General features: G+C 42.8%; 2 protein-coding genes across 8 annotated transcripts in view; both read left to right on the forward strand.

The window, feature by feature from the left end:
- Positions 1–9,909, forward strand: part of TBATA (thymus, brain and testes associated) — a 20,402-nt gene extending 10,493 nt beyond the window's left edge. For all 5 annotated transcript variants that reach the window (XM_050959609.1, XM_050959612.1, XM_050959610.1 and 2 more), the window contains 5 exons: positions 211–375; positions 4,057–4,138; positions 5,361–5,526; positions 6,080–6,129; positions 8,733–9,909. In XM_050959609.1, the coding sequence (XP_050815566.1) occupies positions 211–375; positions 4,057–4,138; positions 5,361–5,526; positions 6,080–6,129; positions 8,733–8,812 (543 nt within the window). In that variant the 3' untranslated portion in view covers positions 8,813–9,909. The remainder of the gene's footprint in view (positions 1–210; positions 376–4,056; positions 4,139–5,360; positions 5,527–6,079; positions 6,130–8,732) is intronic.
- Positions 9,910–12,704: 2,795 nt separating this feature from the next.
- LOC127053919 (microsomal triglyceride transfer protein-like) overlaps positions 12,705–16,952 on the forward strand; it is a 40,059-nt gene continuing 35,811 nt past the window's right edge. For 2 of the 3 annotated variants that reach the window (XM_050959338.1, XM_050959339.1), the window contains exon 1: positions 12,705–13,278. In XM_050959338.1, the coding sequence (XP_050815295.1) occupies positions 13,212–13,278 (67 nt within the window). In that variant the 5' untranslated portion in view covers positions 12,705–13,211. The remainder of the gene's footprint in view (positions 13,279–16,952) is intronic. The other variant, XM_050959340.1, reaches the window with a different exon arrangement.

Consider the following 16,952-nt stretch of genomic DNA (forward strand, 5'->3'; position numbering starts at 1 on the left):
GCTTTTAGTACCACATAGTAGCTTCACTTTACCAGCAGCGGGTACATTCATATTTTTGGCAACAGACAGGCACCTCTTTGATGAAGATTTCCCCTTTTGTCACAACCTTTTTACACTCAGTCTTGTTCTAATCATATTATCTTCTGTGCAACCCCTGTCCCACTCTCAGCCCTCTAATCAGAAAGCATGTGTGCATTTGCATTTTAACAGGCGGAAGAGCCCCGGAGAGCAACACAGTACTCAGCAGAAACTGGGCGCCTCATCCCACCTTCTTCTCGGGCAACAGTCCGCCATACCCCGCAACAGTTGTGCCGAAATAATGCGAAGAACAAAGGCAAAGATGCTGCCCTTTCTTTCCAGGACCAAGAGCTGGTAGTAAGTAGAATATAATGAGAAAGAGTAGCTACACTTGGTACTTCCTGCTGCTCACTTCTTCTGTGTGACTGTTTTTCCTTTAGGACTGTCGCAGTGTAGGTACACTCCATCCCGTGTGCTGGGTCAGGTATGGAAAAAAACTGTATAGCACCCCTTAGATCTGTGTTCATGTCTCTGACTATAAAACATGGTACTACGGCCTAGTGGCTGAAGTCAGTAAAGCAGCCCTTCCGCTCAGGGCAGCTTGGCCTAATGGCCAGAGTCAATAAAGTAACCCACCTCGGTGGGACTGCATGGCCAATTGGCCCGTTGGGGAAGGGGGCACCACTTAGGGGTGTTTGGCATGATACCTCTCCAGCGTATCATCAAGGATCTACAAACTATCCTGAAGGATGATCTCTCACTCTCACAGATCTTGGGAAAGGCCAGTCCTCTCTTACAGATGTGCTTCAGGTTGCCCCAGCCTGAAGCAAATACTCACCAGCAACCACACACCACACAACAGAAACACTAACCCAGGAACCTATCCTTGCAACAAAGCCCATTGCCAACTCTGTCCACATATCTATTAAAGGGATACTATCATAGGACCTAATCACATCAGCCACACCATCAGGCGAAACCTTAAATTAGAGTGAATAAATGAAGACCCGGCACACTACTTTTGAAAGGTTGCCAACCCCTGATCTAGACTGTTCTCAGTGGTACCAGATGATATAATAAGGAATAATGGTCTCAAGTTGCAGTGGAGGAGGTTTAGATTGAATATTTGGAAAATCTTTTTCACTAGGAGTGTGGTGAAGCACTGGAATGGGTTACCTAGGGAGGTGGTGGAATCTCCTTCCTTAGAGGTTTTTAAGGTCAGGCTTGACAAAACCATGGCTGGGATGATTTAGTTGGGGTTTAGGTCCTGCTTTGAGCAGGGGGTTGGACTAGATGACCTCCTGAGGTCCCTTCCAACCTTGATATTCTATGATTCTGTGACTTCATGTACCCATTCAGAGGCCCTCACAACAGAGAACATCTGCTGCATGTAGCCACACATAGGAAGGCTTAATACTTTAGCTGCTTATTATTCACTGTTCTGAAGTGATAACCGGGGCAGACCTGCAGTTTGACATTTTAAGAGTGCCTGCACTGAAAGTTGCTCACCTTGGGTAAATGTCCCACACACGTCAATATTTTACTGACATTTTTATTCATCATCTATCTATCTATGGATATATGGGCCCATATCTTCAGCTGGTGTAAATCAATCTCATTCCATTGGCGTCAATGAAGTTGCACCTATTTATGCCAGCTGAAGATCTAGCCCATGGCATCTTCAAAAAGACTGGAACAGAGACACTACTGTTATATCGATGTTTTTAAATTTACTACTACAAAGACTGAGTGAAATCCTGGCCTCTAAAGTCAATGGGTCCAGGGTTTCATCCTAAAAGTCATTAGATAATAACTGGTTTTAGAGTGGTAGCCATGTTAATCTGTATCAGCAAAAACAATGAGGAGTCCTTGTGGCACCTTAGAAACAAATGTATTTGGGTATGAGCTTTCGTGGGCTAAAACCCATAGATACTACATAGAGACTGTCTGGTTTGACCAACGTATATGGCAGAGGGGATTGCTGGCATATGATGGCATATATCACATTCTATTCAAGGGACACCATCATAGGACCTAACCATATCAGCCACACCATCGAAGGCTCATTCATCTACACATCTACCAATGTGATATATGCCATCATGCACCAGCAAAGCCCCTCTGCCATGTACGTTGGCCAAACCGGACAGTCTCTATGCAAAAGAATAAATGGACACAAATCAGACTTCAACCTCCTGGACACTCAATTACAGACCTAAAATTCGCAATTCTTCAACAAAAAATCCTTCAAAAACAGACTCCAATGAGAAACTGCAGAACTGGAATTAATCTGCAAACTGGACACCATTATATTAGGCTTGCATAAAGACTGGGCGTGGATGAGTCATTATACAAATTAAAAACTATTCCTCCATCCTAAGTTTTCCCCTCCTGTTACTCACACTTTCTTGTCAACTGTTTGAAATAGCCCATCCTGATTATCACTACAAAAGTTTTTTTTCTCCTGCTGATAATACCCCACCTTAATTGATTAGTTTCATTAGAATTGGTATGGCAACCCCATTTTTTCATGTTCTTTGTATATATATCTTCCTACTGTATTTTCCACTGCATGCATCTGATGAAGTGGGTTTAGCCCACGAAAGCTTATGCCCAAATACATTTGTTAGTCTCAAAGGTGCCACAAGTACTCTGGTTCTTTTTACGGTTAAAACTATGTGCCTTATTTCTAACTTGAACTGGTCTGGTTTCAACTTCTAGCCCTTGGTTTTTGTTCTGCCTTTCTCTGTTATATTAAAATGCCACTTAGTACCTGTTTTTTTCTCCCCATGAAGATACTTGTACATTGTAATCAAGTCATCGCTCAATAATCTTTTAGAAGAACTAAACAGATTGAGCTCTTAAAGACATTTTCTCTAACTTTCAAATAATTTTGTGGCTCTTTTCTGCACCCAATTGACTTTTTCAACATCTTTTTAAAAATGTGGCCACCATAACTGGATGCAGTATTCTAATATCAGTCTTACCAATGTCATATGCACAGGTAAAAATCACTTCCCTAATCTTACTCACTATTCCCCTGTTTATACATCCAAAGACTGTATTAGCCATTCTTTTGTTCCTGGATGTATGACTTCACCTTTGGCTGAAAAATTTGATATTTACTTCGAGATCATTAATAAAAACGTTGACTGATGACAGGCTGGACAGGGAATAGAGGACTGACGTGTGTAAACAATGGGAAGGGAATAAACACTGCTCTTGTAGGAGTCATTTCCTCCCTCCCTCAAGGAGACAGGTTTATTCACTAGAAGTCGTTTTGTTCCCACATCTTGGATTTGATATGATTTTGTTTTTAAAGGGTGAAGTGACAGCAGACAGCACCAGGTTAATTGCAGAAAGGCAGCTGAAAGAGGTACTAAGAAGAGAGATTCATGAGAATCTGCAGCAGTACCGAAGAAACATTTTGAAGTTCATCTCCTTTGTAGGCTGGGAGGAGAATGAGAAGTTCCAGTTTAGCATGTGTAGCAAGTGTGACTAGGCCTGCCCCTGATTTGCTAACTCTAGGCACAATAGATAGAGGGAAACAAGAGATGGTAAAAAACAACACAGAACATGAGACATGAGTTCACTCCTAACTGATAATGTACTCTCATGTGGTGCGTTAGAGTACCTGTATACAGGGACACTGGTCAGGAAGGAGTGAGATGCAGTGTAACAGAAGAACCAATGTCCTAACAAGTTTAGTCCAATTTAAACACTGACTCAGTGATCAGAGCCTTATCCTAGTCTCTGTTGGGGAGGAGAGGGAAATATCTACCCTTGCACACAGTAGGCTTTGATAGATCATCCTCTACTGCTTTTATTATATTTTCAAATGTGTAGGTTAGACCCTGGGCAGGGAACAGTAACTCATAAAACTAAAAGACAAAGTCTACACCTGTACAGTGTCTAGATAAGCAAGGTGCCTGTGTATGCATACCCTAATGACCTCCTGTTTTCCTGTGTTTCAGGTACAATCAGTGTCACTCTGACCTGATCATGCTGTCACTTTCTACTTTGCTCTTCTGCCAACAGATTTTGGAGCTGCTGTGTCAGATCCTGCAGACAGACTCCTTGTCAGCTATTCAGCAATGGCTGCTCACAGCTGGTCAGAGGGGTGAGGAGAACTTGGAACCTCAGCTTGGTGCCTGGGCAAGAGGAATAGACACCCACTTCTGTTCTCAGAGTTTGGCACGCTAATTATCTCTACTTCAGCAACCACAAGTTTATTCCCAATACACGGTTTACAGCCTTTCAGATCAACCTGAGTTTGTGGAGTACACATTTTTCTATGAGGGAAAAGTTGCTTCTGGAGGAAAGATTCCTTTGTATGGAATCTATTAGGATTTTCTAATGACCTGGTTTGCAGTAACTGGTGAAGAACTAAGGATATGAATTTTGCTTGGTGTTCAGGGACTCAGATGCTGCAATGATGAGACTGGTATAGAATCTGGACAGATGGATGGCATGCATGGCTTTCTAAAAATTCTCTCTCTCTAGTCTCAGTTTTTTCTTCATTCTATCTTTCCTGCCAGTGATTGTCTTTTGAGTCTCACTGACTGTTATTGAATATGGCCCAGCATCAGAGTAAAGGACTGTTTCTACGTAAAAGTTGTAGGCCAAAATTTTCAAAATAAGGCTCCTAAATCGATACCTGATTTCCTCAGGTGCTGAGCTCCCATTGACCTCAATGGGAGCTTCAGGTGCTCAGTACCTATGAAAGTCAGATCACTTATTTATCTGCTTAAATATTTCTTTAGAGGCCTAGCTTTAGGCTTTTATGTTTGAATATTTTGCTTCTGAGTTACAGGCTGCAGCTTAAGGTAATGCTGCTGAATTCAGGCTTCACTACTGAGTTCCAATATAAAAATGCAGCTGTAGGAAGATAAATATTGTTGGTCAGATTGTATTGATTGTATTCATTTTAAGGGTATTTGTTCTGAGTGTGTACCAGTTGAGTAGGGGAAATCCCTATTTCCACAGAAAGGGAATAGCGGGAGCTAGAGTGTCTCTTCTATCTTAGGTTGCACTGTAGCTCGCAGCTCCATGGACCTGTATTGCAGCAAGAGACCATTACACATGCCACTGTCCCAAGAACAGGGTATCACTGGAGTCCTGCTGTACTTCTGATTGATCAACTTCTCTCTGCTCTGCTTGAACACATGCTGCATATAGGGGGTGAAGAAAGTGACAGAATCCATGGCATAGGGAAATCATTTTGTGACATTCAAATTTTTCCAGATTGGAACTTCTATCTCTCTCTCTATCTCTCTCTCTCTCCGTTGTAACAGGTGAGATGTTGTTTCTTCTGCTGCCTACTTGTCTTCCTCTCATTACAGAAAAGGATCTTGTTATGAGGATGTTGCAGACTGCAACTGCCAACCTACAACTGGAGCCCAAATGCTTGAGCACAAACCTGGAGCAGAGACTTCAGTCCCAGATGTCCCAGACTGCAGTGGGCCTGTCCTCCAGAGGGCAACACTTGGGAAGGAATCATCCAGTCAGGTTCTCTCATAAAAACTATTCAATTGGATGTTCACAGTGTGACAGAGAACTGAAATATTTCGCTTACTGAGGGCTGGAGACATGTTGGATACATTAGTTTGCATATACTGCAGCAAGAAGAGAGAAAGAGGCCATTACACAGAAAGAGATTCATCAAGCAAGCAATAAAACTGATTTTGTCCACCAACTTAGCTCCCCACTCCCCATTTCAACTGGTTTAACTGAGGGCCTGATCCAAAGCCCATTTAAGTCAATGGCATGGCTTGGAGTCGTTGCTCAATGGGGGTCCATTATTTCAGTAGCACATGGGTCAGAGATTAAGGTGGATTGGTAAAATTGTGCAGAGGCTTGGGTTTCAGTACTTGTATGTGGACTTCCAGTCAATAGCATGAGCAGAGTAACTAGAAGATAAAAATACACATAAACACAGGAGGTGAATGGCAAAGTGGCAGACTAATGCAACCTTTCATTTTCATGAGTACCAGGTTTATTCAAAATTTAGAATTTTAGAGTTAGAAAAATACTTAGTTTTCTCTGCATTTCTTTATAACAGATTGTCTCAGAGTCAGAAGCAAGAACCCATTCCAGAGGAAGACAAGCCAGGTAAAAATATTATAATAAATAAATACTTTGTATTTATTACATACTCCCTTTGAATCCAAGGGTCTTAAGACATTTTATAAACATTAATTAATTAAGCAGCAATAGACCTTTGAGGTAAGGAAGTATTTTACCCATTTTATGAGTGATGCCTTAGAGAAGTTAAGTGATTTTCCAAGAGTTACACAGTGAGCTAATGGCAGAGCTAAGAATAGAAACCAAGAGGTCCTGGCTCCCAGGCCAATGCTCTAACCATTTGATCAGACTTTCTGAACATTCACACCTTACTATGAGAGTAAGAATATACTACAGCTAGACAAATAAATGACAGCAAATTCCTTGAAGGCTATATTTTGGTAACAAAGAGTAGGAGTTCAGAGAGCCTTTTTGTGGTTACCTCGGAGTGAACAGTAATGCATGCCCTGTGAAAGAATCATAGAATATTAGGGTTGGAAGAGACCTCAGGAGGTCATCTAGTCCAACCCCCTGCTCAAAGCAGGACCAATCCCCAACTAAATCATCCCAGCCAGGGCTTTTTCAAGGCTGACCTAAAAAACTTCTAAGGAAGGAAATTCCACCACCTCCGTAGGTAACCCATTCCAGTGCTTCACCACACTCCTAGTGAGAGAGTTTTTCCTAATATCCAACCTAAACCTCCCCCACTGCAACTTGAGACCATCACTCCTTGTTCTGTCATCTGGTACCACTGAGAACAATCTAGATCCATCCTCTTTGGAACCCCCTTTCAGGTAGTTGAAAGCAGCTATCAAATCCCCCCTCATTCTTCTCTTCTGCAGACTAAACAATCCCAATTCCCTCAGCCTCTCCTCATAAGTCATGTGCTTCAGCCCCCTAATCATTTTTGTTGCCCTCTGCTGGACTCTTTCCAATTTTTCCACATTCTTCTTGTAGTGTGGGGCCCAAAACTGGACACAGTACCCCAGATGAAGCCACACCAATGTTGAATAGAGGAAAATGATCACGTCCCTCGATCTGCTGGCAATGCCCCTACTTATACAGCCCAAAATGCCACTAGCATGCCATCAACTCATATCCAGCTTCTTGTCCACTGTAACCCCTAGGTCCTTTTCTGCAGAACTGCTGCCTAGCCATTCAGTCCCTAGTCTGTAGCAGTGCATGGGATTCTTCTGTCCTAAGTGCAGCACTCTGCAGTTGTCCTTGTTGAACCTCATCAGATTTCTTTTGGCTCAATCTTCTGATTTGTCTAGGTCCCTCTTTATCCTATCCCTACCCTCCAGCGTATCTACTCCTCCTCCCAGTTTAGTGTCATCTGCAAACTTGCTGAGGGTGCAGTCCACGCCATCCTCCAGATCATTAATGAAAGTTTTCAGTCTGGCTGGGATTTGGGCATCGGATCAGGATAGAATTTCATCCTTAGTTTTGGTGTGAAAATTCTGCTAAGTGAATAAGAGAAGAATTTGCCCAATCATAAATCCGTGCTGGTAGAAATAAGTAAACTAGGTTTTTAAACAGTAATATGTTGCGACTTGCCTTTCTCCTGAGCTCCAGTTTTCAAAAAACAAAATACTGTATTCAAATCCAAATAAGCAAACCTGGCACCTCCTCCAAAGTTCAGTTGTTCCAAGTCTTGGCGTTTATCAAAATGAACTCAGTTATGAGCAATTTTTGTCTTTTCTTGTCTGTCTGTCTTTTCTAGCTAAATAAAGTGTATTGTTATAACCACCAAAAACAGTGGGAAACATTTTCAAAAACTCTTGAGACTTACAAGCCTAAATCCTATTTTCAAAAGTCATTTTTAGGCACTTAGACACAGACAGCGTCTCTTAGATTCAGATTTTTAAAGGTATTTAGATGCTTTAAAATGCAAATAAGCACCCAGCTGGAATTTTAAAAGTAGCTAAGTACCTAACTCCCATTGATTTCAATTGGAAATAGGTGTGTAGGGGCTTTTGAAAATCCTACTAGGTGCCTATCTACCTTTGTAGGTACCTAAATACTTTAAAAATCTGGCCTTTGGGCTCTGAAAATGTTATCCATATGGGCGAGGAATTAGCTACTCTGTGAGATTATAACTGATTTTGACCCACATCGACATAGGCACTGACTCCGTGGCTGCTCTGGGGCTGGAGCACCCATGGGGAAAAATTAGTGGGTGCTTAGCACCCACAGGCAGCCAAGCTCTTCTCACCTCCTGCCCCACCTCCTCCTCCTCCGAGTGCGCCGTGTTCCCACTCCTCCACCTACCTCCCAGTGCTTCCCGCCCAGCTGCCGCCAGACAGCTGTTTGGCAGTGTCAACAAGCTCCTGGAGGGAGGGGGAGGAGCGGGAATGTGGCACACTCAGGGGAGGAGGTGGGAAAGAGGCAGGTCCAGGGAGGGGATTTGAGGAAGGGGTTGGAATAGGGGCAGGGAGGGAGCAGAGTTGAGGTGGGGACTTGGTGAAGGGATTGGAATGGGGATGGGGAAGGGATGGGAAGGGGAAGGGCAGGGGCAGGGCCTCATGGAAGGGGTGGAGTTGATGTGGGGCCAGAGGCAGAGGGCGGGGTTGAGCACCCACAGGAAAGTGGGGAAGTTGGTGCCTATGCACATTGACCCATCCCAAATTATTTTTCATTTTCATTTTCAGTGCATATGGGTACTGCAGAAGTTCTCCAGTTCCATTTATTCCGGGATGGAAAGCAGAACCAGCCAGATCCACCCAATTAACATGGAATCTTCTCTCATTCCTGATGGAAGAACCTCAAGAAGTGCTAGCCCATTTCCTGCTATAGCTGCAGTGTTTTACTCTCATTACTCATCTAGTGAAAAAGTGTTCTGTAGAGTACATGAAAAGTCATGCAATATCCAGTATCACCTAATCTCTTTCTTCACTTTGACATCATATGTTGAGACATGGCAAATTTAAACAGAATTTGTTTAATGACTGTGCCCTAGACATTGTCATACTGTAAAATGGGTCTCTGTGAAATTCTGAATGGCCTCATAGCTGTAGATGCTTAAAGTACTGCTTCTGCTATGATCCAGCTGGGTATTTGGTTCAATATGCAGAATCACAAAGAGAATATGGCTGGGTTTTTTTCAGTGATTTCAAATGCAGGAGGTGCATGGCCCATAAGGTGGATTGACTCGCTGATTGAAAGATTGGCCGTTAAACATTTCAGTCCTTCCTCTCAGATCCCATGGGTAGCATTGAGCAATTGCTCACCATTCCAAAGGACTCAAATCAGTTCTGTCAGTATTTCTTTAAAGCCACTGGCAGAGGCAGAGCCATTCTGAGTGGTAGAGTCATCGATATACTAGTGATTCTCAGCTCTTTGGCTCCTTTTCACTGAACACAGCTGCTGCCTCATTACTTTCCCACTACATGCCAGGAGGTAGCAATCTAGATGAAGAAGAACTGGTTGGAATTCAATCCAAATAAGAGAGAAGTGATGTTTGTTCTCAGAGGCATTTAGAGGATTGGGTGGAAACACCACCTATGGAGGGTGCATGTCTGCATTCTGGCAAAATAGCTCACAGCTGCTTGATCTTACCAGATCCATCACTGCTGCTCTCCACTTCTCAGGTAGCAGTGGTGGCCTGCAATTCCTTTTGTCATATATGGCTGTATGATTTTTCTTCTAATGTGGACCTTAGAACAATCTTCCATGTCTTTGTCTCCGCCAGGCTAGGTTACTGAAATGTGCTTATTTCTTTGGTAAAAACATTATTGCATATCAATTACTTGTATGAAGACTGTACGGCTCCTAGTATTTGCCTGTGGTCCTTTTAGGAATAAACTATCTGCTTGTGTAGCCAGCTGATCTCCGTGACTCCTGCCACTCTGTGATCAGCTTAAAGCGTCTGGAAGAAGCAGAGCACAGCACAGCACTGCAGACTGTAACAGCGCTATGGCCACTGCAGTCAGAGCAGAAACTGGAGATGTTGAGAGGCTTAATTAGGGTTTCTGAAGTGCTTTGATGAAAGGTACCATAACACTGTAATCTTTTGTTCCCATTTCATGTTGCCACCGAGGTTTCAAATTACTGCAAGCATTTGCACCAGAATATCATGGAAATTGGAGGTTCTTGCTACAGAGCTTCTGTCCAGTGGGCCACAGAACCAAGCAGAAAGTAAACTGGGTCTGGTACTTTATGCACATGCAGAGAATTCAATAGCAAGCTGCTCATTAAGAAGTTGAGGTGCTTTATGGTGTCCACACATCTCTTCAATGCAACTCTATTTCTTAATAAAAGTAGCATTCCAAATCAGAATCACGTTAGCAGGCTTTCCTGGAGACAGAAGAGCAAATCTACAAAGGAATACAATAGTACTGCATGTGATACCTACACAATACCAAGTCAATCTAGTGCCCAGTACTATAAAGGTATGAGATGTTGAACTTCTACGGGCCAAAGCCCGTAGACCAAACCATTAGAATCCTCTGCCCCACAAACCAGTAAGTCCAGTCTCCAACCACATTGTTCATGTGTGTGCATGTATGCACCAAAGGGCTTGCTGGTCTGTAATACGTTTCCTTGCCTCAAACACAGGTGACATGGAAATGAATGAATGAACAGGCATCCCACACCTGGTTGTGTGCTAAAACAGCTTCTGAGTACATTGAGTGATTCCAAACTTGGTGCAGAAAAGGACAATGGTTCTGAGCGGAATGAGGGCTGATGGGAGATGACACGCTTGCATGACCATCCATTCCATGAAGCAAGCTAAGCTCCATTACATCTTACTGTGAAAGATCGGAATTGGGATTTTAACAATCTCTTATGTTATTTAAAAGTGGTTTGCCAGCAGAGCTCAGCATAAGCAGACTAAGCAATTGCTCAGGGCCTGAGCGGCTCAAGGGCCCCCCCCCCATTCACTTTTTAGTATGTGGGGGGGGGCAAAATATCCCTGCATAGGGCCCCTAATGGGCTAGCATCACCTCTGTAATAATTGCCAGACTTTTTACTTTGCACATATATATCACCTTCCTGAGGAGCTCAAAGTGCTCTGCAAAACTTCAAAACACCCTTGTGAGGTGAGTGAATTTTATGCCATTTTTCAGGAAGGGAAACTCAGTCTCACAGAGATTAAGACCTTGTGTACACTGAGCTTTTAGCTACCAGTGTCAAAACCAGAGTAAGCTGCAAATTGCATTGCACCAATATAAACTGTGCATGCACTATGGATTTGAACTAGTGCAGCTGCACCAATGGCTAAAGTCCCAATATAGCCAAGGCCTAAATAACTAGCTCAGTGAGTCCGTGGCAGAGCCAGCAATAATGCCCTGGAACAGGAGTCAGTAGGACTCAAGTCAAGTCCTATTTTGTATATGCGCAATCTGTGGGGAACTGTGCATGACCAGTTCATCACCCTATAACCTATGTTAAGAGTTTGTAAATAAATTAGCTCAAACCTTTCTTCACAAAAATCCCGTTAGAGCTCTTGTTTTTCCCTCCTTTCCCTGGCTGCGCCACACTTCCTTCCCCTGCCAACACATTTGTTTGAAATGTAAGACCCTGTGAAAAGCGAGGCACACTGCACTTGGTATAGTCAGACACAGGCTCCTGAGGGAGAGGGCAAGTGGGTCAGCAGGGACAATGGACAAAGGACAAAGTGAGTGTCCTTTGATCTCAAGCCAAATCCCTAACACACTGCAAGATGCATTCTTTAGTTATCTTTCCTCTCCAGAGGTCATTACTCTCTCTACATACAAATCTCTCCCAAAAACCCATTTCAGTTGTGACTCAGAGATGCAAACTGATTAAGGCCCCTCTGAACTGGGTGCTTGAAGATTAGACATCATACAAAAATATTTCATTGTGTTATTATGGGTGGAATTTTCATAGGAAATCTAAGGGACTTAGGCACCCAATTTCTACTGATTTAGGCTCAGTTTACATCACAGCATTTGTAATCTAGCATGGCCAGTTACCTTATAACCTGTCATATGTGGTCAATCACAGTTCCCCAGCCTTTTGATTATGTGTTTGTCTATTATAAGCTCTTCCTGGCAAGGGACATTCCTCCTTCTGTGCTTGGAGAGCACCTAGCACAGGGGTAGGCAACCTATGGCACACATGCCGAAGGTGGCACATGAGCTGATTTTTAGTGGCACTCCCACTGCCCGGGTCCTGGCCACCGCTCTGGGGGGCTCTGCATTTTAATTTTAAATTAAGCTTCTTAAATATTTAAAAAAACCTTAGTTACTTTACATACAACAATAGTTTAGTATATTATAGACTTATAGAAAAGAGACCTTCTAAAAACATTAAAATGTATTACTGATATGTCAAACCATAAATTAGAGTGAATAAATGAGGATTCGGCATAGCACTTCTGAAAGGTACTGTTCTCCTAACCCTAATGCCCTACTTTTCAGAATTATTTTCTTCTGAAACAGATTACAATTCTGATCATCTTTCACAGACACTTGGTGAAGTGCTGTGATAGAGGCCTGAGATTAATTGAAAGCTTGTGTGTGCGTATGTGTGTGTTTTCTATTCAATAAGCTTCATACAAAGAGCCCAGCTTTCTTATTCCTCTCCAGCCTGGCCCTTTAAGAAACCTGATCCTAGAGGCTGGAACTCCACAGCCCCTGAAAAGAGAAGGAAGAGGAATGATTCTGCTGTTGCTTTTTGGGCCATTTTCTTGCCAATTTTCCTTCCTTTCTTTCTGGTATAGAGGGGGAAGTGGCTAGGAGCAGAGAGCGGGTATGTTTCAGAGCTACTCTTCTGAACCACCAGGCAGATTCAGCAGGGCAGACTCCAGACTGTTGCCTTTTCTCCACCCAGAAATCAATTTTGCATTTTTTGTTGATTTCCTTGTTGCAGGCTTTGGCAAATCCAAATGATTTCCAAACGTTTTATTTCTTTTGCTGCTGTGGCTGCTGCTACTGCTGCTGGGGGTTAGAGCAAGGGATTAATTATTTGCTTCTCCTTCAATGTGTAATTCAGAGATAGGGAGAAGGTCAGGCCTGGTCACCTGACATTGTGAATCCTGTCAATTCTGGCCACTCTGGAGGGGGTTTGTTGTATTTTCCTCTTGCCCCGCTCCCTGCCCTGTCTTTTCTTTAGCCTTCTCCTCTTTCCCTAGCACTCTGTTTTGCTCACACACAAGCCCCACCATGAATTCACAAGCAGCTTCAGGACACATCTGGCTGATTTTCTTTTTCTTTACCAGCTCAGCAAAAGGTAAGAGACTTTGCACTTCAGCTTCTGAAATGGCATGAAATGGGAAAGGATCCTGTGAACCTGAGATACAGGATGCTTGTCACACCTTACACAAAACTCTGTATAATGCCTAGTGCTTACTGGAATTCTAGATCTCAAAATTATAGTCCCAGAGTCAAAGAAGGGAAGTAGAAGGAAAGCTCTGAAAATGCTCATATTTCTAATCTATTTATGAAGATTCGTTAGCATAGGAAGTAACAATAGCTTGTGCATCTCCAGAATTCAGGGACAGGTGGCTGGCTATAACTTAATTTCAGCCTTCCTGATTAGAAGCTTCTCTCTGGGTGCCTGGAAATACAGGAAATACTGGCCTTTCAAGATTCAACGTCATGTAAAAGAAGCCAGCACCAGTTACCTCTGATACACAGAGAATGGTTTAAGGAATTCAGCTAGATTTACACCTATGTATCCCTGGATCTACTATGGAGTTTTCCTTTCATGGAGACTTTGGCATCCTTTGGGGAGAGTTTTAAAACCTGCTTTGCTGGTCATTATAAAGGATCAGATGACAGAATTCCAAAACGCTTCAGTAACCTACTACATTCACAATGAATTGGAAGAATAGTAGGTCCCTTTGAGAATTTCAAGCACAACTGTATCTTTAGATAATGGATTGATTGGATTATTCCTCATGGCAATAAGCAAACACAAAAATCAGAGTCAATCTTTAAGTATATACAAAGTATAAAATACACAAGAAGATTGATCTCAGATAATTCTAGACATTCTGTGTAAAAGGAAAAATTAAAGAATATTAAGGCTGAGGTAGAAAAACAAAAATATTCTGAGGCAAGGCCTCTCCAGCATCTTTATCCTGGCATGCTGTGGTTAGGTAAATGATTAAGTTAGGGACAGGGCGTTATGACTTAGCTACAGTTCTCATCACTGCTACTTTAAAACAGGCAAAAGAGTGGATGAAAGGGGGAGTATGTACTCTCTTCCCTCACCATTAAATATTCTAGGTTGTCCAAGGTAGGATGGAATGAATGGTCATCTCTGTAAGAATCCTTCAAACTTTCCTGAGCATGAACGTATCCATGGAACTGTGCTATAGGACTAGAATTCAGTCCCTGGAAAGAAACCGGCAGCAGTGGACAGGAGTAGGAAATGAAAAAGGGACTGAAGGCTTCTGTTGAGAGCTAATTTCCAAGCTCCCATGTGAAGTCTTGAAGTCCCACAGCAGAGTTTCTGGTTTTATTTACCTTTCAGCAGAATTGTGCAAGCTGATCCTTAATAGATTGTGTGAATTGTACAAGCTAATCCAGTGAATCAACCACTATGAACCCTAGGAAAAGATCTCCTGACACTCAAATATTTCAGTGATGGGGGTCCTACAAGAACCTTCACAGAATACAATAGGAAAAAACTGCACCAAATGAAGAAAGTTTTTACAGGTTTCCACTGGTTGACAATAGCAAATGTTATTGTATTATGATACCAGCAATCTGTAATTCAACAGTTTGTAAGGGATTAAGAAATAGAATGAAGTGTCCCTGTAAATTGTGAGTGGATGGAGTTTACATACAGCACTACTCAAAGGTGAATGATAGGGCTACTTAGTAACTTTACCCCAGGTCTCAGAGACCACAGCAGATAGTGGAAGAAGATCCTCATCTGATATAATTTGTCATAGCTCCATTGTTATAATTCCATTGACTTCAGTAGAGTTATAACAACTTAGACCAGCTGAGTATTTGCTCCAGACTGTATATTCAAACTGGTGATGAGACACTACGGTGCACATAATTAATTTTAATAGGCCCACATTTGGCTGCTAAAGTTGCTGGGAACCTGTGCTGGGTAATTACATAGACCAACGAACTCTTCCATGCAGTGATGTTTTGTTAACAAAGGTATCTTACTAAATTTTCATCCTTAGTCCTTGATAAACCCCAGATATATGAATGATAAGATGGGGAGGGAGGAATCAGGAAATCCATTCCTTTATTTTCTCATTTAAACAAAAACACTTTCCCACAACCAAGGAAAGACGCAGTACCACTGGGCAAACAGACTTATGTGCATTTGCTGGAAATGTGTATCCATTCCTGAAAAATATAGTACGTGTATTGGTAGTGTAGCAGTGTCCTACTTGTATTGGTTGAAGAGGGGGACTGGGGCATTAAGCATTTTCTAACTAAGACTCATTGTATCCACCTATCAGTATTGGTGCAATATTGTCTATTTCATAAAGCAAAGCAATACAATTCAGAAGTATTTTCATGAGCCCAAGGGATAAGTCATCACTGGCAGAGAAGGGAACGAACTCCATCAGAGTTTGTGAAATCAATCCCAATTCACCCTTTGATCTGGTGATGGAACTGTATCAAGGAGCTTTTGATCAACCTTTTACATCCTCTCCCAGCATCCATTAGAGCCAAAGGGAGCCTCTCTGCCCAGGGCCAGCGCTACCATTTAGGCAGCCTAGGCAATAGCCTAGGGTGCCAGAATAAATAGTGGGCGCCGTTTTGCCGGAAGGGGCAGCAGGCGGCTCCGGTGGAGCTGCCGCAGTCGTGCCTGCAGACGGTCGGCTGCTCGCGCGGCTCCGGTGGACCTCCCGCAGGCATCACTGTGGCAGCTCCACCGGAGCCACAGAGCACTGGACCCTCCACAGGCACTACTGTGGCAGCTCCACTGGAGCCGTGGGACCAGCGCGTGGGGCGGCAAAATTGCTGTCCGCCTAGGGCGCTCAAAACCCTAGCGCCGGTCCTGTCTCTGCCTCTCTTCCCAGCTGAATCTGTAGAAGCTGGGTTGATCTTCTCATCTGAAAGTCACCCTGTTCACATTAGTACAGCAGCATCCAAATATACATTTGAGGTGTCACAGTTAGAATCAGGACTTAAAATTTGTCAGACCACTCTGTTTATTAGCGCAGCGCTCTGCCAATAACACTCAGAATATGTGAGTGGCCATGCAAGGCTCAAACAGTCTTATTTATACAGATAAAAGAGCGGGAATTAGACAAAGGGACAAAGAAAGCAAAACAGTAAAATTCACCTGGGGCACAGCATGCATATCCTATTTCCTTACTGTTATCGATCTAAGGCTAATACTTCACCAATTGCCCTTAAACGTTGCAATTGTTCTATGTTAATGTCTGTATTCCTGACACCTGGTTGCAACATTCCAACAATTTTGCTTAAAGGTACAGACAACATTTCTTTAATCCTTTCTATTCTTACAATATAATTCATTCTACTTTCACAATTCCTCCTTTTGGTCAGGCGTACGCCATGACCAACCCTTACTAGGTTCCACAAATTAACCGTTCCTTATCTCTATGTTCATCAGTGATATTCAAAATCATCATATTAGCACTCTGTTTTGGGGTAGTCATCTGGGTGACACAATACTGGATACAACAGGAGATTAACTGAAAGCATACAAAAATCACTAAGATTCCAAACAGGATAGTTAGGGCTCCCTGAAACAACCAGTTTCCTATGCCAGATAAATTGAACAGGTTACTTAGCCACTTCCATAAAGAACTCAGCTCTTCATGAGGAAGATATGCGATTTGTTCTAAGTGGCTAGCGCGATCTATCACCTCGTTGGTATTGTCAGGTATAAACACACAACATTCTTTCCCAATGAGAGCACAGGTCCCTCCTTTGGTCGCCAGCACTATGTCTAAT

This window comes from Gopherus flavomarginatus, chromosome 6 (genome assembly GCF_025201925.1).
Source record: "Gopherus flavomarginatus isolate rGopFla2 chromosome 6, rGopFla2.mat.asm, whole genome shotgun sequence".
Lineage (NCBI taxonomy): Eukaryota > Metazoa > Chordata > Testudines > Testudinidae > Gopherus > Gopherus flavomarginatus.